This window comes from Anticarsia gemmatalis, chromosome 2 (genome assembly GCF_050436995.1).
Source record: "Anticarsia gemmatalis isolate Benzon Research Colony breed Stoneville strain chromosome 2, ilAntGemm2 primary, whole genome shotgun sequence".
Classification (NCBI taxonomy): domain Eukaryota; kingdom Metazoa; phylum Arthropoda; class Insecta; order Lepidoptera; family Erebidae; genus Anticarsia; species Anticarsia gemmatalis.
Window position 1 is genome coordinate 8,617,187 of NC_134746.1, and position 26,195 is coordinate 8,643,381.

The window sequence follows — 26,195 nt, forward strand, 5'->3', positions numbered from 1 at the left end:
CGACACATCTCGATACCAAGTGGCTGTGGCAGTATCGCCTGCTGCCTCACTGGCTGTGCTCAGTGTGCTCAATGCTCGCTCCATTCATTCGCGCGCGCGCTTTGCTCTGTGACGGGTGCGTGGAACGACTCGAACATTGTACACTCGTTACGAACGACGTATCGATGTTTTTCACATTCGATTAATTTTATTTTGACAGTTGTTCTTATTCACAACTAGTGTTAGTGTTATCGTTTCTGTGTAGTGAAATGATGATTACAGTGAACCGTGTTATATAAAAACATTTTGATAAGTGATTTTTTTGGACATCTTGTTTTTTTATTTCGCTCGGATACAGGTCAGTTTTATTATGATGAAATTTTGATTTAAAGTACCGTTTAGCGATACAGACGTGAGCATAACGATCTAGTATACAAATTATACGTTTTGTTGTTCGACTAGCTACTTGATCTTTTGAATCTTCCGGCCGGTACCGGTTTCTTGAATAAATCGGGTGATATTCGGATCATACGATATTATATGACAAATAGTCGGTCACGTTACATTTAGTTAACACGAGTGATTTGTAATAATGATATGGTAATTTTAAAGCCTTGTCAGAGGTACTTGGATGAATAATTATGTTTAGTTGTTATGTGGATACTGGTTGCCAACAAAGTAACTTTGGATAGTAAACTAAGGTTGATAATAGGGACAGTGAACTGCTTAAACAGTAAGTAGCGGTCGCTAAGTGATTTACAATGTATTAAAAGTCACAATAATCTTGCAGTAGAGATAGTGTAACCGGTTGACCTTAGCTGACCTTTACAACTTGCGATTATGCACACTGACTTATTTTCATAAGTTCATAAATCTAGTTTTTTTTATAATAAGTAGACAATGATAAAAGTTCATGCATTTATTAGTTAGTCAAGTGACCTACTAAAAGATCAAACTTTTAACTTTATTTTATTTTGACGGTACATCAAAAATCAGTAAATACTTTGCTTAACTGTACTTAATTATCTTATGGTCTGTAAAATATCACAACGTTTTATCACTTATTATACCTACCTATTCAGAAACTACTTCTAATCAGAAGAGTTGTTCTTGAACAAACAAGACATTTGAAGTCAAATGAAATTAGGAAGAACAACAGTACAAAATCAGATCGCAAACTACAAGGTTAGTCCGTTCAGCATTCAAATGTAAAAAAGTTCTTAGTTTGCAATAAAACTTTCACGAACACAATAAAGCACTTAAAACAATAAAAGACTGATTGTACTCATAAGGGCACATAAAACATAACGATAATTTAATTACTTCAACACACACTATAAATTAGAAATTATTATTACAAGCCCACATTATTTTAATCACACCGCAGTTCGGTAGAAAAACAAAAATAAAAGTTTCACTGTAAATCATTTGTGATGGTGAAGTACAGCTGTAAAAATGATCCGATGAGAGTACCCTAAGACAGCGTTTCTCAACCTTTTTCAGTCAGCGGAACCGTAGGAAATCAAGTAAATTTGAAGGGTCTTATGATGCTTAAAGAAAGTTACTAATAACCAGTATGTTCTAGCTGAGATTTATTCTCGAACTAATTAAAAAAACGGGCAATAGCAAGTTGGACCCGCGCACTTAGGGTTCCGTTCAAAAATTTATTAAAACGAAAATGACTTGTCATCACGTCTGTTGTAAGGGAGCCTCCTTAAATATTTTTTTTTTATTTCTATAGCTTTTTTAGTATTATTCGTTATAGCATTAAACATCATCTGTTCATAAGATACAGACTGTCACTATTTTGTCACCAGACTGACAGCTAAGGTTCTGAAAATGAGATCCCGTTGTTGCCCTTTAGGTGCCTACGGTCTACAGGTTTAGATCCACTGCCTAAAGTAACCGAACTAAGTGTTTAGTGCGAGTGTACGAGGCTAGCGGCGCAGGCGCAGGCGCCACACGCGCCTTGAACTGTCACGAGCTTTTAAACACTGGCAGATTTAGTTAGGCCTCGTATACATTAGCCAACAATACACGTATTCGTTTCCTATTGTATATTTTATTGCTTTCTTTACTAGTGAATACAAAATTGTTTACCTACTACCTACTAACCTACGACGTGATAATCGGCTATTATTTATATTTGTTTTATTGATCACATCTCACTTGTTAAGTCAATAGATGAGAAATACATTTACATATCGCAGTTTACAATACCCATGTAAAAGAAGGCAAGTCTATTGCCTTATACTGGAAACGATACCAAACTCCGAGCTACTACACTATTATAATTTAGAAAATACCAATAGCGATACGTACGTCATACATATACCTAATATACACGGGAATCAAATCCGAGATATCGTGATCAGCAGCTGCATAAAGAACCGACCAAATTACAGAGCTTTTTAAAACTAGAAAATAGATTTGTTAAAATTAATTGAGGAAATAGTATTTATTGTTGCCAAATATCATGCTATCAGTTTCTTCAAAGTCATGTGTGTCATAAAATGTTAACAATTTGAAACATTACCATAAGTAATTCCAGTAAATGACTGAAGAACCTTGGGTCTACATGACGTTGTCTTAACATGAAAACAATAAACACGTTTTTGCTCTCGAAATACCTGTGGCATTGTCACGCACGTAAGAATATGGCAGTAGGTAACTTAAAACCTTTGTACTAATCAAAAACTGTAGGACTTCTGAGGAGTCAGAAAGAATTTCAAGATTCATATTCAAACCTGTCTCTTGTCTGCGCCTTGCTCGAGTCGACAGAAACAGTTTACTTAAATATCAATCAATACAACATCAAGTTTCCACAATCATTTACACTGCATTGGATCAACATAAAAATACACTTCACTCCATTTTTTTTTCTATTTATAGCACATTTAACAACTAGTAAATGAGATGTTATTTTCATAATGAATTCCCACGGTCTTTAGCAACTCACCTTCTAGGGCCGAAATTAGCAGAAACCTCAAAAGGCTCTACTGAAGTAGTTCGTGAGTCCATGTGTTCCAGCCTCAGGGTGTTAAAAGATCCATTAGCATGTGTAATACATATTCATAATTGCCAAAACCAGACGCAAAGTGGGACGCGCTGATTAATGCCAATGCTTTACGATATTTTTTGTGACTGTACTTGTACGTAGTTATCGTAAGCGGGCCACCGTTGTCCGTTGTTGACCGATTGTCTCAAAAAGGCCAGTTTTACAGCTTTTGGATTAGTATTGTTCAACTATTTAAACATGCCTTAAAAAAATGTTTAGTAGGTACATTTCGTAAGCACTTGGCCCGCGTGGTGGACTTAAGGCCTAACTTATTCCTCGTTCGGGAAGAGTCCCTTACCCCACAATGGGATAGCAATGGGTTAATACTGTATAAACGGTAACAACAAAGGAAAGAACTGCCAATTTTCCACCTGATAAAGTAACAGGTAATTATAAAAAAGTGGTGAAATCAGAGTTAATTTTAAGTATCATTTTACACATTTATCGCACCGTAAATTCTCTCTTTTGATAACAAGTGTTATTTTATTGAGGCTGAGATATTAAATATTATTTATTTGTTTGCGACACAAATAAATAATGTTTAATAAGTTAAAAGAATCGTCATTGAAACAGGAAAATTAGTGCAATGATTTATTTTAGTTCAGTTTATTGGGAATTACAAACACCTATATAATTTGCCAATTAGTCTTAATTAATTCATCTTCGACATTTTTGAGTACCTACAAAACGTGGCCAAAACAATCGAAGGAAAACATTATTGTTGACTATTCTCATAAGATGTACCTATGCATAAAGTCCCGCCATTTTCTCCAGGCAGAGACCAAAGAACGTCACTTGCTGCGATCCTTATAAATATGATATATCCATCATACAATCTAGATTAAAACTTAAGATAAAATTTGAACCCCGAGAAATCTTATCACGCGAACGAAGTTGCAAGCAGAAGCTAGTATGTATATAAATAACGTATTATTCCATTGTATTAATGATTACCTCATAAATCTGGTCCGAAGTCCTTGACAGTTTTTACTTTAAATACTAGGAACACCAAAGTACTGAAAGTATGAGTCACACTCAAAAAGTTGATCTTACTCAACGCATTGCTCATACAATCTGGTTGGTAAAAACACGCAACGCAATTAGAGGTCCACAGAACAGTTGCTTCTGAGAACTATTTGTAGGATAACTATAACATTGTTACTGAACCGAATAATCTTAGTTCTAAGAAATCAGTCAGCATTAAAATAGAACAGCATGTGAATGATGTTTTCAATTGTGTTTATGAATCATCAAAGTGCGTGGTCGTATACCTACATAATAATTATACGTAACTAGCTGACCCGGCAAACGTTGTTTTGCCATACAAAAAAGAATAGTGTCACTTAGGGGTATGAAAAATAGATGTTGGCCGATTCTCAGACCTACTCAATATGCCCACAAAATTTCATCAAAATCGGTCAAGCCGTTTCGGAGGAGTATGGCAACGAAAACTGTGACGCGAGAATTTTATATATTAGATAAAGTCACCTCGCCCCACCTGTCTGTGATAAACTCTAAATCTACTGTACAGGCTTTAATACGGTTTCCACTAATAGATAGAGATAGAGCAATTTCCGAGGAAAGTTTTAATGTATAATAATTTCTTAAGGTTTTGTTTCAAATCATTTTATAAGCAAGGCAAAGCCAGAACGCTTCGATAGTTATTTAAAATCAATCGTTTGAATTATAAAGTGTCATAACTCGTTTCAAATAGCTATAGGATGTTCAATAGGCGGAGGCGCCCATAGCCAGTTGCGCTCACCGGTCGGTAAACGATCTGTGGGTTAAGCAACCATTGGCGCGGTCATTCCATAGATGGGTGACCGCATAGTGGTATTTGAACTGGGCGTCTCCGTGCTTCGGAGGGCACGTTAAAAGTCGGTCCCGGTTGTTGTCTACTAAGATAACAGTCGTTAAGCCACGTCAAAGGCCTCTCGGGCGGCTTGAACAACTTTGACACTAGGTTGACCACTAACCATACGACAAACAAAACAAAAAGGATGTTCAATATTGAACGATATTATGTGAATATGAGGGGTGTTTATCTGAAATAGCGCACTTTCAGATAGTGACGCAAGTTATGATCTTACTCCATTACACTTGTAGATATTGTTAGGAACTGACTTGAACTAGTATTAGTAATCCCAGTATTGGAAGTACTAATCGTCTTGTTTACTCGGAGATTAGTCGAGTATGAGTTTTTCTATGATTGCTTATTTGCCGAAAAAGTTATGAGTTATGCGAATAATACATGAGAAGAATTATTTGCTTTTGTTGTTATCTGACATTAAGAGATTTACACCTCGCGGCCTAGTTATGTTTGTTATGACATTTAGTTGAGTTCAAGTCTGTTCTGCTGTTATTGATGACTAAACCAGGCAATTACGAAAGAATAATATATTTATTTGTACTTTGTGTTAAATAAGGAACATCGTAGTCATTAATTCCTTGAATCACTTGAATAATTTAACTGTAAGAAAGTACCAATGTATGGGAGGTCCGTAGCTACTACGTGGACCGGTGTTGACAGGGAGCCGGTCTAATTCCTTGTCATCAGATATGTTGAAGCGTAAGCAATCATATAATGGTAAAATATAATGTCAAATATGTCAAGAAACAGGAAAACGCCACTTGTCACGTACTTTCCACACAAATACAAAATGGCGAAGTGCAACTGGGCTAAAGCTGGATTTATCACAAAACGAGCTAGTTGTCAATTCCTGTGAGACGTCGGTGAGGTCACAGCGTGTCGGTGTCACGTCGCCGAGACAATTGTCACGTCCGTTAAGAAATCCTATTCCACCCACAAACGCTCATAATCACAATATAGGACAATCTTACTATCTTTTTGTGGAAACAGAACTAACTATTAACGCCTGACATAGTTAGATGTATAGTGTTATTGTTTGTCTTGGCTGTACTGTTAATCAAATCTAGTCTTTCTGTGTGAGCTTGCGTGTCAGTGAGTGTATAAATTAGCACAACATATCGTTACTCGGCTTATAATAATATATCGTTTTTCGTAACAGTTTTTGTTCATGACATGGCATTTCAAATCTTAAAAACAAAGTTCTTATTGCTCAGCTGCTTTTATTTCTATTTGTTCTCATTCATGATGTTGCCTTTACAATAAAATTACAAAACGTTTGTACAACGTGCTTCACTTTGAGAATAATTATTTGAAATTAATCGTAACAACCACATTTAACGCTGTACGTGGAATTCAATCATCGTAATCTTACTCTTACAGCGAATTAATTTTACATTGTTAAAAAAATGTGCGTACGTTGCCGTACGGGCGGTCTGCAAAAAAATAATAACGTGTAATTATTTCGCATGATATTCTGTCTGTCTACACTTTACAGCTGTCGAATCAAACGGACACTAAGCATGTGTTTAGTATTAGTGAGTAGTTGAGTAGTTTCCTAAAGTCGGCACATGTGTGATCTTAACCTTGAACCTGCACAAGGTCGTCTGATCGCCCCAATATTGTCCAGACGCGTCAATCAATCGTTCTTACCACAGTCTGTTTAGTCGTTCCAGTGAATGTTTAAAAAACATCTTTGTTAGTAAAAAGTAAGCGGATGCTCACAGTCGATCAATTGTCTGAATACATTGTTGTTTGTTATGGGTCGTTTGTATGTTAGCGCCGCGTTACGACTGTCGGTTCATGTTCAAACTCTTCAATATAACTTGTATAAATAAAAACGCCATTAAGTCCGAAGAGATAAAACTGGAGCTGTATTGAAGTCAGTGTTTTATCTGACACTTTCTTGGCTACGACTCTAAGGAAGCGAGATCGTAACACACGCATTATAAATAAAACCTTTGCTATACAACCGACAACAGTAATCAATTTAACCAACAATATTCTGCTTTGTAGAAAACATTAACGCGTTAGGTAGGTACTTACTACTCTTTAGTTATTTCGTCTGTTTTGAGGTGTTTATAGGCAGATGCGATCAGTAAGTTAAGCTACCTTAAGAGCATAACGTAAGAGCATAACATTCCATAGATAGGTGACCTCTTACTACTACTTGAGCTGACCATCTCAGTGCTTCAGACAGCATGAAAAATGTCGGGCCCAATAATTGTCATTTAAGAAGTCGTTAAGCTATGTAAATAGCCTTTATCTGGCTTGAACAGTTTTGACACTAGATTTGACCATTAACCATATCATTATGTTAACGCAATACTAATAACCTTTCATTTACAATATCGGTTCGATTAATCTCACCTAATTTGCATATTCCAATAAACGTTATTGGTTACATTGCAAATATTGTTTACGTTCAATGTAAACGAACGCTGTGTACTGTAACAAACTAATCTATACAGTACCTCGATTCTCTACCACTATCGACTACCGACGACCGACTAGCTATCGACATTTGACATTTAGAATGAACTGCCAAAATTTTTCCTATTTTCATACAAAATTTCTCGATGACAGTTCGGTTGTCGGTAGTCGATAGTAGTAGAGAATCGAGCTACAGATAATCCGATACATTTAGCTAGAACATAGTGAACATCTTTATTAAGATGGATAAGCGTTGACACAGTAACCTATATTAGTACCTCTTCATAGTGTTATTGATATGGCGACTATTTAAGCACTAATGTCGTAATCACACGCAAATAGTAGAGACAGAAGTAAAGAGAGTATTTTTTGCTGCTTTATTTTGATGGGCAAAAAGTTTAGTTTTATAATTTGTGTTTGTGTTTGAAAGATTTAGTGTAGACGGCAATCGACAACCTTTTTTCTAGATAGTCATTTCTTGTCCGATTAGGCAACAATATAGCTAGGATTACTTTACATCTACATACATTTTAACGTACCTTTTTAACTGATGAAAATTTTAGACGCCGCGGCGGATCCTCTAGCTGCGTGAAAGTGAACAAGTGTGCATGCCTTGCACCTTCTTACTATCGACATATTATTGTGTTAAATGAAACAGATACTTAATCTCAGTGACATCACTACTGCCTGACTTGTCTAAATAAATATACAAACCAAGCATTTGAACAAACGGATTGTTTCCGTACTAGAATACTAGACTGCAACAGTGACTTGCGCACTTGTTATATGTGATCAAGACAAACGAGCATCGGGTGATGACACAATGACCTATCTCTACTAAGTGTAGATGATTCAAATTCCTCACAGATTAGCAAAGCTTCCGTTGTTTAGATGTTAATTCATTCACAAGAACACCTGGATAATTGAGATATAATCAATCATCCATAATTATTACCAATAATTTTAATTAGTACTTATTTAGGTATAGTCTTTAGCTTAGTTCTGGTTAGTAGCTTCGCGAACATTGAAGTGAGAACTAAGGAACGGGTATAATGTAAAGTGGGGAAAAATTTGCAAAAAAAAAAGCAAAACCTGTTAGTATTTTACATGCCCTAATCGCTCTTTAGTAATCGTTAAATACAAATCTTCGTTAGCAAAAATCTAAAACAAAACAACCTTTTCCTTTAGTGATTAACAGTCGCGTTGTTACGAGAGCACTCCGGTAATTTAAATTTAATTACGCATAGAGTTGTAGAGTTACGTAAATAATGATAACGATCAATCATTATACGGTTTGTTATTTATATGAGCGTTTTAAGAAGATAACTATAGTCCAACCACTTAGTAGAGAGTATGGTATGCTCGATTTATCTATACATATAAAATAACTGGTCCTGACTGATTGATTATAATCATCGCACAGCTTAAACTGCAAATTGTTAGAAACGTGAAAATTGTACAAGGGATAGATGCCTTCCATAGTGTAGGCCACCCCCTTTGGAAAGCTTTTCTAGTCTAGAATACGATTAACGATACTATGCATTTTCTTTTCTAGTCTAGAATACACTTAACGATACTATGTGTTTCCAAAATAAAGTAACTGCATCATGCAGGTCACAGTCAGCTGCATAAGCCGTAAATCACTGATGGTCTAAATTCTGAATTTTGCATTGCTCCGCCTGCCGTAAACCTTGCATATAAGTCTCCCACTAAGTTGTTGGACTATAGTTATTTAGAATATAAATTGCTGTTAAATTACTTAACGTTTGCATGCAGTTATGAAGTTCGTACTTTACTTGAGAATTTGTTGTTTCCGCGTTCAAATCGTTATTGTTTAAGAAAGTTTATAGGGAAGTCACGAAAGATTCTGTACCTAATATTTTAAATATTTGAGTCTCGTGTTCTTTCCTTGTCCTCTGAAAAGTTACTTAGGGGCAACTTCCTAATATGTACTATCGACTATCGGCAACGGGCTAGCTATCGACAAATTTTGTATGAAGTTGCAACAGCGCCTCTAGCGGGTGACGTCGGAACTAATTTTGCAGGACTTTTTAAATGTCCAATTCTCGATACTTATTAGTACCGGTAGGAATGCGTTACTGATTATAGCTTCATAATAAACACATGTACAATGTACATTATCAGTATACTGTTCCAAATCGTAGTAACTCTCTAAACGGTTTAACTCTATAATACTGTTTCACCTCAAGACCTAAATAAGGTATAATTTAATCAACAACGGTTAAGTCTAACACAGTAATAAACATCTATTCTGCACACCCTGTACATGTCGATGCTAGGCACCGTCGTATACAGGGTGTAACCAAAAACACTAGAACACAAAGTGAAAATTACTGACCTATTGGGCAGTTCAGTGTTAGACCTAAAAGGAGGTGAAAGTCTAGAAGTGTTGTAAGTCTAGGTTTATAGTCTACGGTTTCCTGTGCCCTTATGGAAGCACTTACGGTCTATTGTAAAATAATTACTATGGTAGTGTTTGAATATTAAATAAGTTTGTTGTGTAACTGTATTAAATAATTGTTCAATTGAAAAGACATTATTTTGTAACTTTATTCCTGTGTGACTAGTTGTATGGATGTGAATAAAGTAAATGAAGTTTGTAAGGTTCGTACCAAGTAACGTTTTCTGGTCCCGGCCTATCTGTTTAGGTAGAAGGCGTGATTTTATGTATATTCCTAAAAATAAATTAGCTATAACACCTTTTCTATCAAGATTTTTTTTTCACCATAGTCATGAAGTACATATATAGGTACTATTATCGGTACTCTGTTTTGCATAACCATATAAACAAAAACACATCGTGTTGCCAAGCAACTGTACAAGTTGTCAAATATTTCGTCACACACTAACACTCTTTAAAGAATGTGTGAGACTTACAAAAGTATGTTAAGCTGCTTAAATAGGTGCTTGAATAACTTAAGTTGTCTAAGCGTTTCACGAACTTTGAAATATACGAACACATTTCTCAAAGCACTTCAATAAGAGTGTACATTGTTGAGTGTTCGTTACACTTGCGAGAAACAAAACGAGTCGCATTGAACCTTTTTACACGTTCACGCAGACGTCAATCATTGAATAATGTACTCATTTCTATACTTTACTTATGGAATAAGACGTTTATTTTTGTGGGATTGTTTAGTTTTGTGGTTCAACTTGTTGCTTAGTGGAGTAATAAGCAGACGGTATATGATATCTATAAAGATATTTATTACTGTAACGTGGTTAAGTAAATAAATTAAACATAAACAGTAGAAGTTGGATAGAAGCATGAAAACTTCTTGCCAACTTCTATGAAAGCCGAAGAAAAGCTCGGTGCTAATTTTCGATGCGAACATTAAGCTAATTGTATGTGATGCACTCTGTGTATAGTTCTGTCAGTGTAATGTGTAACATGTTAACAATCGAACATTGACAATTTAGATTGAAGAATTTCATGACCGTGTAATTGGAAACCACAAAATTTGTTCCGGCGGTCGGATCTTACTTTTGGTACCTCCAAATGTAAGTGGGCTAATTTGTTACGTACGACAGATTTATGAGCGTTAAGGTAGTAAGTACATGCTGAGAATAAGCCACTCGGGGAAAGCAGTTAATGGGTGAGACTTGGCCACTTGGTCCCGCATACCTGACGCTTCATACAATATACATATTTTAGTTTGGACTCAGTGAGTAATCGCCCAAGCGTGTCGAGTGAAGGTGTCGAATTATGAATTTTAAGTTTGTTAAGTTCTTAAGATCTTCACGTTTGACTCTACTTGAAAATTAAAGTTAATAGAAGCATGTTTGTATATGCAATGGGCTTATTAAGTTAAAGATATGGATTGTGATGACACAAGAAAAACTCTATTAAAGGACTGTGTTTTAAACAGCCCCATCCTAAATTATATTAAGTAGCGAAAGTTTGTAAAAGTGGTTTCAAGAAAAAAATACAGGACGGACATTTGGTACACTGATAGCTTATAATCTGGCTTAACGCCTATGATACTTTTTATCCCGGTAAAACTTTTCACACGATCGAAGTCGCGGGCGAAAGTTTCAAAGTTTCATGTAATCTGTTTTTGATTTACATTTACAATTTTACATTAATTGTCTTTGGTTTTATCATAATTAACGTCATGAAATTTGCATTTTAGTTGTCCTTTCACAGTATTTTTCCTTCTATTTAATGGCTTACTCATGCATACAAAATCTACACTATGTCCAGTGTTGCACTCGTCATTTGAATTAATTGAACAGAAAAAGTACCTAGTCACCATCATTTACATATTTCAAATGAATATGTAAAGTTGATGAAAGGCTTGATAAAAGTCTAGGGTTTATTAAAACAATTGTATTTTATCTTCATTAGGTTAGTTCTTTTTTTATTTAGATATGTAAAGAAAGAAGAAGAATTTACTACTCTGAATGACTGAAATAAAACTATACGAAATTATGTCCCGAATCCGGTAGTACGATTCTCTACAATCATAACCATCGAGTCTCGAGTTTAACGTTAAAATATACTGCAAAAATAGTTACAATAGGCCGCTAGAGGCACTGTTCAGATTTTCAAACTAAATCTCTCGATAGCTAGCCGGTTGTCGATATTCGACAGTAGTAGAGTTGTTTAAATTGCAATACATAAATGTTTAAAGCCTTATTTTAAACGAGTAAGTACAAATTTTGACGTCCACGACATAATTATATTTTTTTGTTATAAGGAAGAGCTGCCAAATGTCTCTCAAATGGTACAAATTGAACGTAATAATTAAAGCAGGTTTGTCAATCAACGATATAATCAAACATCGTGTTAATTCTCTTGTTGAACTGACAGCTTCTGAACATGTTTGTATCTGGGCCAGTTCACTAGTAATCATGTACTTGATCAAAGCGTAAACTTGAAAAATAGGGCCAAGTTCATAATACTGTTGGAATAATTACTTAAAATGCTTAACAGAGAATAATAATTACAGAAATTAGATTTGAATTCGTATTCCTAGGTTAATAATATTTAAAGAAATACATAAAAACTTACATATTTTTAGAGGCTTGACAAAATAATAAATAATGCACCCTTGGTATAATTACTTTTCCAGGCGCATTTCCACAAACTTAGCTAACGAAAGAATAACAATAGAAAATTATGAAAATACTAGCAAACCCGGCGAACTCCGTTTCGCCACCAAATGGCTTCGTTTTATGTAACATTTCGTTTTTTGATTAAGAGATGAAGAAACATTTTTTTATGTTTTATATTTGAAAAGGAAAAAAATATTGCATTTCACAACAGTAATGAATTCATTTTGAATACAAAAATGAAGTGTCATTTAGTTGAACTTCTCTAAGTATATGAAAGTGAATCCAAAGTAAATACTGAATCGAAGCGTTATACGTGTCCGCAAATTATTCGATGATTCATTGAAGTGCTCTTTGGTAAACCACATTTTTTGTTTTTTGGTCTGACGTTAACACAAACAAAGCGGATGGTTTACCAACTCGTGAACACGCAACGTATAACTGTCCATGTGAAAAACAATGATTCTCTAAATTTATCCCGCAAACACTAAGCGATTGGCCTTGCGACTTGTTAATTGTCATTGCGAACGCAAGGCGAACTGGAAATTGTAATCGTTTGAAGTCAAACGGAAGATCGGTCGGAATCATTGGTATTCGAGGAATACATACATTTTCACCTGCGTACTTTCCGTTAATGATGGTTGCCTCAATCAAATTCGACATAAGTCTTTTTACCGCAAGTCGAGTACCGTTGCAAAGTCGCGGTGGATTCAAATTACGCAATATCATAATAACTGTACCAACTTTGAGTTGCAAGTTATGTGGTGGAAATCCTGGTAACTCCAGAGAGTTCAAAAACTCCGTCTGATAATTTACTACTTCATCGAGATTTGTTATAGAATCAACGGATTTGTATGTCACCAAATCGCCTGCTATTTTTGATTGAATGGTGAAATTCAGTGCGTGTACATCATTATTCTTTGCGGCAAGAATTGCTCGTTCACTTAACCAAGCATAATTCTGATAATTCTCACTAATGTTTGGAAAAACATTTTCAATAAGAGCTAATTGAGAGTCTACAAATCGACAAAAGTCGTTGGTAAGAGTAATTAATCCAGATGTCGCATCAACTGGGACTTTTCCATTTCCAACAGCTAACAATTGTTTGGAAAATTGTGCAGCACTTTGATCATTTTGAAGTTGAACTCTCATATTAATGGTTAGCGATAATGTTTTTACGTTATTCCATAAAGGTGATGTCTTCAGGCAAGCATTCAATTCATCTGCAGGCGTTCCACGGGGAATTACTGGCAAAGTCTGCCTGAAATCGCCTGCCAACAATATCATCAAGCCGCCAAAGATGTTGTTATTTCGCCGAAGATCCTTCAGTGTCAAGTTAAGTGCTTCAAGTGATTTCTTATGTGCCATTGTGCACTCATCCCAAACAATGAGCTTGCATTGCATCAACAATTTTGCCATTGCACTGGATCGGGAAATATTGCATGTTGGAGTATCAATTGAGTCGCCGCAATTCCAGATGATGCTAACGCCAAAGCTATGTCACATCTTGATCGAATAGTGGCCAAAATCAATGAAATGACAAATGTTTTCCCTGTCCCTCCAGGTGCGTCCAGGAAGAATAGACCACCAGTATTATTGTCCACCGCTTGTATTAATGTTTCGTATACTTGTTTTTGCTGTTCATTCAGTAACGGCACATTATTTTGAACAAATTCCTGAAATGTATCAACATTGTATTGCAGCTCTCGATTTAATTCTTGGTTGAATGCATCGTGCATCGATCGATTTGGCGCAATCATTCCTACTTCAATCAGTAGCTTGTTTGCAATAGTCAAGCATTGATCCTCAATCAGAATCAATCCTTCATTGTAGATTTCATCGGTTATTTGCATGTCAGGATTATTCGTTTGAATGCGCAAACGATGCAAGATATCTTCACATATGTCGTCTTTGTATTTGTTCCATAACTGCATTGGTTGTGAAGGAAAACATGTGGTGATGATAATTGCGAACAGCGTTCGTATTTGGTACGCATTTGATGAAACAACTGAATCGGCAAGTGTTAAATCCCAATGAGAATCGTTCTCCAGCAAACCCAATAGTTGACATGCTTCTCGATATGTTTGGCATTGGTGGCCATTCACAGTTTTCAAATGCGCAAATGATTTTGGTCCACGTACATTTACCAACAGCAGTCGCAAATAAAAACATTCATCATTTCTAGGATGAACAGTATACATACGACCTAGTGCATCAGAGGAAAACACCTGTGGCCAATCTGGAACTGGGGTGCCTTGTTTGCGACGTTGGAATTTCTTTGTTGATTGATTCCAAGTGTAATACTTGGGCATTTCAACGTACATCAGCGTCGCTGCGAATGGATCTGTTTCACACATTGAAAAGAAGCTAGTCAATGTTGTCGATGGTGGTCTCTCTGCTCGTTGTGCGGCATTAGCCTCAGTGAAGTAAACTCTTTGGCCATTTTCCAAATGCACTGCTAAATGTACAACTGTGGGATATCTTTCATGAATTTGAAATGACAATAATCGCCACAGTGCTTCATTAGTACTGACGTATCTGCCCATTTGGAAGTTGCTGATTTCGTCATTCGCATTTTCCGACGCAATACCAAACACAGCCATGTCGCTGCCTTTTGTGACGTACTTGCACAAATATTTGATTGATTTGGCCGAATGACAACTCTCAACGTTTGCATGTGTTTCGAAAATTCGTGATAGCAGCGGGCAATATGGTACAATGAATTCATTTCCGATCTCAATCTCTTGATTTTGAACTTTGACTTTAATAGTTCGACCATTATCTTCTTTTGAACGCCGACGATAAACTGGATATCCATCGTGCCCTGTGACTGTTTCAGCAACTAACGGTCGCGGATATCGTTTTGTGCACTTTCCATCAGCCATGCAAGGCGATAATGGATTCAAAGCACCGCACGGTCCATGCACCATCTGCGTCGTCACAATGTCGTGTAGATGGGGATCAGTGACTGGATCAGGAATTTCAGCTGATATGATGTCATCCACTTCATTTGAATGTAATTTGTTCAGCAACCAAATTAGGATATGAGCATGCGGTAGTCCACGCTTCTGCCATTCCACCGAGTACATATAACAACGTGTGTCACCAAAAACTCGATACTTAGTAAGCACATCCATCATAACCTTGAGTTTTTGCTGAAATACTCTGGCGATTATGTCATGGCGATCTTGCGGTTTTTGTCCCGGTTCCATCTCACGTTCAATTTCCATCCACTTCGGATTGCAAGTGAACGTAATAAACAAATCCGGAGTTCCATAATTTCGCACGTACGTCATAGCGTCTTGAGCGTATTCGTGCATGTGGCGTGGGCTTCCGATATATGATGATGGAAGAATCGTCAGACGTCCAACATTCTGAACATCGCCATCTGAATGAATAGCATCACGCAAGTGTATATAGTCCTCAGATCGTAGCTTTGCCTGATTGTATCGGATGAACGCTAAACGTTCGGTCTCGACTTTGACATACATGTCGACAGCGAATTGCTGGAATAGCCGACGGCACTTCAGAATGACATTCTCCTCATGTGTACGAATCATCAAACGATACGCATAGTAATTCATTGCGCTTAGATTTTTATTCGTTGATACACCTGAAAATGCAAAATTAAATGAATTGTTAATAGAAACCAATAATAGCAATATAATTAGTGTGTGAATATTTTACCTGTAATTGGATCGACCATCTTCAACGTGATGTCGTATACGTCTTGCCCTTGCCAATAAATGATTGGATATTGTAACGCATCGTACAAACGATGTGTCTCGTTTACACGATGCATGATATTGCTTCTTCGCTGAACGACAATGTCTCGCGATTTAGTTGGATCGCCAACAATAATTGCAGCAACATCATTAACGGTGGGTGCATTGAATCTTCGCACGTGTTCACCTGTTGGGGTACAATCCGCTCTTATGACAAATTTGTGCGTATCCGATGGCATTTGTTCCAATGCTGTTTTGAACATATTAACCACAGCGTTATTAGCGTGAAAAAATGCTTGCAACTGTTCTATAATTCGTCTCTTTAACTGTTGTGTTCCCTGTATATTGCAACGCACATTCAGCTGATCCACCATCGACGAAATAAAATATATTTGCAGAAATTGATGCGGCTCATCCGGTGATGGCACCATTGAACCATGCAAATGATATATTTGTCCTTGTATCTGTAATTGCAAACAATCATTTGTTGAAGAATACGGTGTAACTTCTGATCGTGTGATGGTGTAGTGTTTGGTGTATATGTAGTTTTTATTGTTGCAATTCATTTTGTTAGTGTGAGTGATTGGTTCTGTGTGTTGTATCTTTTACCTTGCAAGTCGGCATAAAGCCGCCTTCTCGAATGATATTAGCTCCAAAGGAAGTCATGCGAAAGCAGTTATTGTATTCAAGGATGTGTTGAAGAAAATGGTAGGAATCGTGATCACTTCCATCGAACAATTGTTTCAGTGGCTGTGGTGGTGTAAGTAATGGATCCAGTTTGACTTTTCCACTTGCGCAACACAATCCAGCCGTTTCTCTTTTAAACTTTAACGCATTACAATATCGGCATACAGTCGTCATTGGTCCAATATCTAAATTTTCATCATTACTGTAGTTCGCAGTGGGATCATATTGGAATGCCAAGCGATTGTATGATGCCAATGATCTTCGTGTGCTCACGCGCTGTCTTAATCGGGCATTTTCTCTTATTATATTTTGTCTTACTTCGCTTAAGTTCTGTGAATACACTTGTTGCTGGCTTGCATGTCTTGTGCGGCGGCCGATGTTCGCACGTAGTCCTCTAGGCATTTTGGACTATGGACAGAGTAGTGAATTTAACCTCAAATGCACGATCCACATAATTTACACAGTTTAACTTACCACCTTAAAGACAAAATGCCTGCTGTTGAAATCGAATAAAAATCTGAACAATACACGTAATTGATTTGTTGGTTTCCAATTAAAATGTTAGGAAACGAATAACTTATATTTTTTACTTTTTTGAACACAATACCGTTTTTTCACATGAAATTCTCTGTCAAACAATATATCACGCACCGGCACCATCTACAATGAGTAGCTGTCAAATAAAAATATTAAAAGAAATACGGTACAAATATTGGTATGTAGTACATGCTATGTATCAGAGATGGCGCTGTATGAGATATTGGTATGTAGTACATGCTATGTATCAGAGATGGCGCTGTATGAGAAAAATGATTTTCTCTGTTTTTTCGCCTTTCTGTTGAATTTTTTCCTGAATTTTCTTTGCTATAAACCTCGCGGAGCTCGAGACCTTTCCAACGAATCCAAAACCGTGGAAATCGGTTCGTGCGTTCTGGAGTTATAGCGTCAGGAAGGAAAACCCGACTTATTTTTATATAGTAGATTACCCTTAAATCAAGAAACAAAACTAGTTTCAAAATAACTACATCAAAAAGCTTTCAGACTTTAAATGACATGTTATTATTTTCAATTTTTGTTCATCCTACCGTTCATATTTTGGCTGGATAAGTGAAAAAGACAGTCAGTCAACTTGGCCATATACTACCGCGCGTGTACAGTATGAGGGTGGGCAGTAGCAGGTGTATCACTCGCGTGACTGAATGTCGTGACGACAACATATTGTTAAACTGTTATCTACGCACTTTTAGGAGTCCCGCACTTTAGTTAGAACGTTTATCATGATTTATTGTACTCTCAACTTGTTTTATGACTTGTATAGAATTGACGTCTATATTGACAAGTTTGTCCAGTTATTTATTGTGTGCGTCATAGCGAAATTGGTTGAGCTTTTATCTTATGTTTACCGCTATCTGCAAAGTTGACATTAGGTTTCCCGTTTGCTAGATTAAGTTTTGTAACATCGTCATTGCGTATCGAGATAGGTTATATTCGTCATAACCAGTATGATTAAGTAAAGTAGATACCTATTCGTACAAAAGGTTAGAAAGTTCAGTAAATTCTTCGTACAATAGGAACGAAAGTTCAGATTGAAGAAGACAAAACGAGTTAAACAACAACATCATTTTAAAACAAAAATCCCAGAAAAGATAAAAACACAAAAAAGTCCCAACAATTCCAATCATCTTCATTTCAATAAAATTTACATTGATTGCTCACTCAGGCACAATAAAGAACAACATACGCGTTAGCGTCGCAGCACACGTATCAACTTGGGAAAGGGAACGCCAATGTATCGCCTTTATCGACATAAAGGCGTTTGGAACAAGGCGTTTCAAACAGGTGTTTTAGAATCGATTACGTTACAATTCCGATTGTGGTGCGCTCACCTGAGTGAGTAAATAAGCCTTGGATTCACCAAGTTTAGCAGACATTCTAAAGATGAGTGGCTGCATAGTAATATTTGAGCTGAGCATCTCCCTGCAATGTAAGCCACATTAGAAGTCGGTTTCAGTTGTTGTCAAATAGGATAAATCGTCAAATCATGAAAAAGGTCTTCGAGACGCATTCAGTAGTGACTAGTGATAGTAAAAATGACTGCATAGCCCGGGTTGATACGGTGACGATCCGTTTTCAAGAGAGATACGTATGCTGTGAGCTATATTGTGGAACGTTGGAAGGTGTGAACGGTTGCGTGTGCGCAGATAAGGCGCGTTCCAGTTGACGCAGGACAAGGCCTCGACATACATGCGAGTGTTGCCACTGCATGCGACATTTTTTGGAAATGTTTACAAGTATTCATATGCAAATGTCTGTTTGTCCGTTCCGTTAAGGCAACGGTCATGAACACTAATCATTTTGTAGATTTGTACCTTAATTTAGCAACTGTTGTGACTTAAAATATTCCATACATTATTCCTGTAAGTGCAATATTTAAATTTAACTTTCTATCAAAATAAACAAGCGATCATTTTGTTTAATTGTTGGAAGATTGTGTGTTTACAGGATTATTGAAAAAAATACTTAGTTCAAACGGAAAATGTGTTATCTATTATCGATATACCGTCAGCAAATGCTAAGATTTTGTACTAAACACATAAATCCCAGTGTCTATTTAGAATCTGCGGATAAGTTGAACTAATAAAAGCCAGTAACAAACAAACATAGTATTAAGTTGTTTATGATCTCGTAAATTGCAAATGTTAATGACATTCTCAACTTGTGTAAGATGAATATAATTTATTTGAACAAAAGTTTTATGATGCTCTGAACTTAGATCGTTAATACTGAGGATTGTTGACATAAAGTTTCCACCTAAATTATTCATAGACATTAGAACAAATGTTTCATATAGGTAATATTGGAAAAAATATATCGCAAACTTTTTCTTTTGCTTGTTTTTATTAAATTTATCGAGTTTAAAAAATGTTTAGAAATCTTTACTAATATTATAAAGCTGAAGAGTTTGTTTGTTTGTTTGAATGCGCTAATCCCAGGAACTACTGGTCCGATTTGAAAAATTCTTCCAATGTTAGATAGTCCATTTATCGAGGAAGGCTATAGGCTCGATATCATCGATGGATAATGTCAAAACTATAAACTCTGATTTAAACTTAGCCTGACGATAGTTAATCTTAATTAAAATTACAAACCTTCGCCTTACAAAGTACAAACTGTTGGACTTAATTAAATTGTCTCGTAAATCAAGATTTTTCGGCAGTCGACAAAAATTGCTCTAGTAATTACAATAAACGTAAACAAAGTAATAAAAAGGTGTAAAAAGCCAAGGTCCCAACACTAGGCAACACCTCGTACGCCGTGACCTAACCCGGTATAACGGGATGCACTTGACTTTCAGTTTATTTGCTTTTAAATCCACAACCACAAACCTAATGAGGTATTTCCATGCGGCCATGTACAAATAACTGTATACATTTTATGGGTTTTATAGAAAGAGATTGCAGTTTGTATGGAATGAGGATTTTGTATAGGGTAGTTGACAGGTAAGTCAATAATAACAAGTCTATTATATCAATTGCGAGATGGAATATGGATATGTAATTTTGCTCGGTTTTACCAAAAGTTTTTTGTTTAATTACTAACTAATCAATGCACAATTGACGAAAAGTATTAACAAATGCGTGAATAGGCCTGTTTATTATGAAGTTTGAAGTACGCGCCGACTTTAATCTCTCGCTACTTGCACACATAATATTATAATGTTACGGGTCTTAAACGCTGAAAATGTAAGGTTAGGATACCTTATTTCTTTACCCGACGTTTCAATCGAATTTTACTTTTAATCATCATCACGAATCGGGAAGCCTTGGATTCTATATTTCAAAGACTACCTCTTTAAAATAACAATTCAACGGACCTCCCAAAGAATATAACTGCGTCTAACTTTGGTTCCTGTAACACATAGCTAATGCTAATGTTTTACACAACTGGCAGTTAGCCAATGCCTTTAATAGTAGTATAGAAAGTAGTAAATACGTCCCAATGTCAAGTTCTTGGCGATTACTTGATCCCGCGACACGCGATCGACGCGATTGACATTGATCATCAATCATTGGCTGTTTAGCAAATCTGTCTTATATGAATAAAGCCTTGACAACTATAATAACAATATAAACAAAACGATGTATTATGCAATCTACAATTGGAATATTTAATTGGAAAATGTTTGTCATCCCGGAATTCTGCAAGTAAATGTAGGAGTAAATATGAAACTTTTCGTAGGCGATGAAATTATAGCACTTGATGTTTAACATTTGCAGTCCGTTGTCACCTACACGCTACATCTTCCTACTACCTCCTGCGATATCCATATTGCACCGACGTGACGCCGAAATAACAAATCGTATTGACTTACTAGCTCCGTACCGTTTACAAATCTTCTAAACTTATCGACTTATTTACTTATCTTATCAGTCGACAAGTTCTTTCTTTAGTTAAATACAGAAGAACTAATACAAAAATCACGTATTTCGGTGATGCAAATCTTACTTACGGATTCAAGACGAATAGCATTGCATTTTTATGTGTATCTAACGAAGCGTATGGCAAAGGTTGCCGAGAGCCGATCAAGATTGCGCGTGCTCTAACCGCGATATGCTGGATTTAAATATTTTACTTTCTTCACAATAATAGAAACCGTACACCTGAGCTATAAAAACCAGAGAATCGGAGCCGCTAATGCGATATTAAGTTTACTTTAAGAATGCAAACAATGCCCAACATTCCTCTAGTGCCGAACGTACGAGTATAACTATTTAGCAAAAGAATTTGTCATTCATAATATCCCAGATGCAGGTAACAATATAATACACTAATACTTGGGCCCGCAACTTTAGCCGTGTGGAAAGATTTTTTTTATTTAAATCTCGTATTATAGGATTAAATTTAGATGATACTACAAGAGTGCCAAGATTAATTAATTCAGTAGTTCTTAAGTAATTGAGTTACAAACGCACATTATACGATACTGCTTCCCTGAAAAAGGTGTCTAGGTTGAAGCAAAAATTACAACAAATCTTTATTTCGTTCGTCCCTTAGGAGCAAAAAGTAACAAGAGCAGCTATTCAAATAATGAAATCGAAACACAATCCAATAATGTTCTTTATCAAAAATGTATTATATTCAATTTCAGTACAAAAGTCATTTAAAATACATAAAATAAATAAAGCCCCGTTTTATAGACACAAAACAATAAGAAGGTACATTTATAAGCACTATAATCGTAATCGTGTGCATCACGATCACGACCGAACGTGCATAAATGACTATTTATATTTTCTCGAAACCGATACAATGAACAATTCATTCATGATCTTTCTATTTATATTTATTTGATCGTTTCAAATGAAAGTAAAATATTACAATCAGCTGTTTCATCTTGTTACGTATTCTTGTCTTTTAGATAAAAGCTTCCGTTTTTTTATAAACTTTTATTTGGTTTGCGGTGTTTCTTTCTTAATCTAAATGTTTCATTCAAAATTCGCTTTATAAACATTCCTTTTCTTAATATCCTAATACCATACTGTACTTGAAGACTTTCAAAAGATTAGAAGACAGTTACGCAGTTTAGATGATTCTGGTTTATTCTATCTAATGGATAAACTAACAGAAAATGTATGAAAACCCCCGTAAAAAATTCCGATAGTCCTCCGAAAATCCCATAAGTTACGTAAGAGCGTACTAACCTGGCATGTTTTTTTGAACAAGTTCAAAAGAAGATTCTTTGTTTCTCCATAACAAATGTCAGAATGAATAAGCTATTTACTTTCAAAGTCACATCCGACAAGTTCCAGTGCATTTTATAAGTCATCGATATAAATTCGGGAAGTATAACCATTAGTCATAAGAGTAGCAACAATTTAATGACGATTTCAATCAAATGGTTAAAGCCTCAAGTTAGTCATTGAAGTTATGTAGATGATCTGAATTTATTATTTTAGCACATCCTGCTATTCTACCTGTAATACATTTGTGACCAATTCGGGTATATTTAATGAGCCATTGAGCCATAGGTGCAATAACGCAATGAATACAACCTTTTTTGCAATTGTTAAGAACTAATTGTAGTTCGCGATTTTGTTGAAAATGAATTATTTGAGTTTTTAAAAGTATTAAGATTGTTTTGTTGATTTTGTCTTTTTTATTGAATTTCTTTGTCTTTTTAAAAAGAAAGGTACGATTTGCGCCGTTAAGTGAACAAGTAAGATGTTTAAAATTTAAGCTTTACTTACCCTGTCGAAATACTAAGGCTTAGTATAGCAAGGGAAAACAAGGCAACACTTCCATCAAAACCATTTCAGCAGTTACTACAAAACCGTCACAGACACACAGACACACCCATTCATAACAGATATTATTCCACGTAATATTTACACAATAGGTCAGTTATATTTCTTGTCGTGGAGTGAAATCATTGTAGAGTAAGCACGAAGCCCAATTAGCATTGCACCATAGTCCGTAGTATCTGTGGTTCAAGCACGATTGTTCAACTGTTAAGTATTGGGTACATTTGTCATGTCACTAACACCTATTATCTAGAATTGTCTGTCTATTTTGCGGATGAGAGTACTTTTGTTTTTATAAAAAGTTAAAGTAAAGGGGTCAAAGTTTATTTTAATCATTTTTAAATAGAGAGTAGAGACTAAAGGTTATATAAGAAGGGTATCGTTATTTGAATCATACGCCTGTTGTTCTGAAAAATAAAAACAGATTTTGGAAAGCTCCACACTGTGAAAAGATTAAATCAGAGCCCAGTTTTCCATCTCTTTAATACAAGTAATAAATAGACTGATATAACTTTTGAAGGTTTAGTGAAAGTAAGGCATATTCAAATATGTTTTTAAAGTTCGTACTGCCTTTTTTATCAAATGAGTTTTTAAACCGGGCATCAAATTTTGAATACAATTTTGAATTTTGAAAACAAAAATTAAAACATTGATACGAAACTTTAATAGGGACCTAAGATGTAACTATACTTGATTAGCTTTTATCATTAAACGAGCCTGATAGACACCGGATTCGTTCGGACATATTCGAACTAAACTTTCGACTATTTCGGAAATCAAACTGCGGCTTATGAGATTTGCAACTGCATATTGTTTGGACAAGCGTGGCGGGTTTGATTCGTTCTCTATTATGTGGTATTGTGGTACTTTTGTGTGTAATGTGAAACTGTATTGATTTGATATTTGTGCTTTCTATTTGTGGTTTATCGAAGTTATTCTACAATGTTCAAGGGACACTTTTACAGTATAACATATTATTGTGAGTACTATCCTCACGTTGCTTACTGCTTACATATAATGAAATATCGTCTCCTCGCTGCGTTTGTGTGTATGTCGGTTTGTTCGCAATAATCTTTAATTCTACTGAACGGATTTTCTTGCGGAAAGTATCAATAGATAGAGTGATACTCATAGAAGTTTCAGAATATCTTTGGACTACGTCTTAGAAGCGTTCATTTGATTCCAAACCAAGCAGGGTTTGTACTATGGTATCCAAATAACTGATAAACATACTTGGATTCTTCTAAATACATACTTATTTAAAGAAATTAACAACTGTAACCCTTTATATTTTATTTTTGGAAAATTGCCGTATCTGTACGGCGACTATGTAATGTTCTTTGTTCATTACAATGTGTAGGTATACACTTAAAACTTGCAAATGGCTGCGGTCACAGTGTAAATAAAGGCCATGTAAAACTTATGTTTCGGTACAAACAAGAGTGCTTGTTAAAATGTAGCTAAAAGAAGATATCATCGAAACTCAATAAGCGTCTTTACTAAAAATATGAACACTACACATTTTAATATATAGCTTAATTCAACCCACTCTTGACCTTTTTTGTCTATGCCACGCTATCAAATCCTGTGGCAATTTCACCCTGGAATGATTAACACAAAAAATTCCAGAAACATAGAATAATAAAGAATTAGAGAGGTTATAACAGCCGGTCATGACAACCAAAAGTTTGGGAAGTCCATATAAAAGTTATAGCTATAGAACATCTTCTCGCTACTTTATCGGTCAAATATGCTTACTAGTATAATGAATTAAGAGTTACTTAAAAATTAGATAGTTATACTTCTCTCTTTATGTTTCAACAATGGCCAGTAGAAGTCTTCATTTGAGAAGCTGCAAGCTACATTTTCAATGGAAAATAGCTTTCCAACGTTCTAAAATAGTAGCAAACTTGTGAAATAGGTGCTTGTCAGTCCGTCCCGATGTTAAAATAAATTTCCACAACAACGAATGTTTTTATAGTAAACTTGTAAACACGCGTCTAGATGTTTGCAATCTGTGGAAATGTAAACAAAGCTTTTGTTTTCCAAATTTAAATATTCGTAATTTGCATTCCATAAATTGCATTTTACTTTTAATTTTTACGCTGATAACGCAGAAGCAGGAAAATGCAAAACGCAAAATTTTCTAGGCCAGCCCTAAAGTTGTTATAGTTAATTGAGGAAAATGCAGGTTTCACAACCGAGGGAGCCGAGAAACGTATAATTATTAAGAACGGCGCTTTAGAACAAAAACTGATGAAATAAGACGGCGTCTTTTGAGCGCGTATTTTTATAAAGGTTAGACTGACATGAGAGTGACCTTTGTAAAGAAAAAAAAACTTATTGAGATTCGCAACCTTTGAATCATATAATCATGAGTTCCTAAGTACAATTAAAAGCTGATAGATCATATATTCGAGGCTCTAATACCTTTAATTTTACCGATTCAGATAGTCCAATATCCTGTAATAAAAAGCAATTTTAAAATTTAATACTAACATTTCAATTTAAAACACAAAAGATATCCTAAGAAGTACCATTTTCCAACTTTTGTTAAGACAATAGTTTCTTTAGAAATGAAGTTCGCAAACTGTACACGTTCCTTTTACTCCAACTTCTTAACTAATTGAAATAACGCTGTGACATAATTGAGACAATTTTCTCATTCTATTTCTGTATACCTAAGCCAATTTCAATCTTGCAATTTACTAATTCTGACAGCTTAATAGACGGACCTCGTTGTACTAATAATCTTTTGTGTCGCTCGAATACTTTGCCTTGGACTAATTTGTCTTGCAATTTGATTTTTTTAGAACAATTTAGATGTATCTAGACCAATTTTCTATTTATTTTATACTAGATTTTGCCCGTAACTTCGTTCGCATGGTTTAGTGATTTAGGGCAGAATTCCCACACAAACATTAATCCCCCTTTCTGAACCCTTTTAGCCCTTTTTCTAGCCTTTGTTCTTTCTCAAGGTCAAATCCATCCCTGTAACGAATTTCATTTCGGGTTCAGTGGTTTAAACGTTGAAGTGTAAAAGACAAACAAACAGTAGAGGTCAGTAA

The 26,195-nt window shown here is 35.6% G+C and overlaps 2 protein-coding genes across 11 annotated transcripts in view; one reads left to right on the top strand and one right to left on the bottom strand.

Annotated features, from left to right (window-relative positions):
• The window catches only part of sick (sickie), a 198,124-nt gene that overhangs the window by 70,916 nt on the left and 101,013 nt on the right, over nucleotides 1–26,195 (top strand). The gene's annotated exons all lie outside the window — the stretch shown is intronic.
• Nucleotides 10,901–17,894, bottom strand: LOC142986115 (uncharacterized). The gene is made up of 3 exons (XM_076134387.1): nucleotides 16,748–17,894; nucleotides 14,617–16,602; nucleotides 10,901–10,989 (listed from the first exon to the last, which is right to left on the bottom strand). Exons 2-3 carry the CDS (start codon nucleotides 15,995–15,997, stop codon nucleotides 10,901–10,903), a joined length of 1,470 nt encoding a protein of 489 aa, XP_075990502.1. The 5' UTR covers nucleotides 15,998–16,602; nucleotides 16,748–17,894.

Coding starts and splice junctions, on each gene's coding strand:
- LOC142986115 (XM_076134387.1), bottom strand. CDS start 15,997: ATGAATTACTATGCGTATCGTTTGATGATTCGTACACATGAGGAGAAT. Junction 10,990..14,616: donor TTCCTCTGATGCACTAGGTC/GTATGTATACTG, acceptor TATTGTATGAAG/CGTCAGGTATGCGGGACCAA.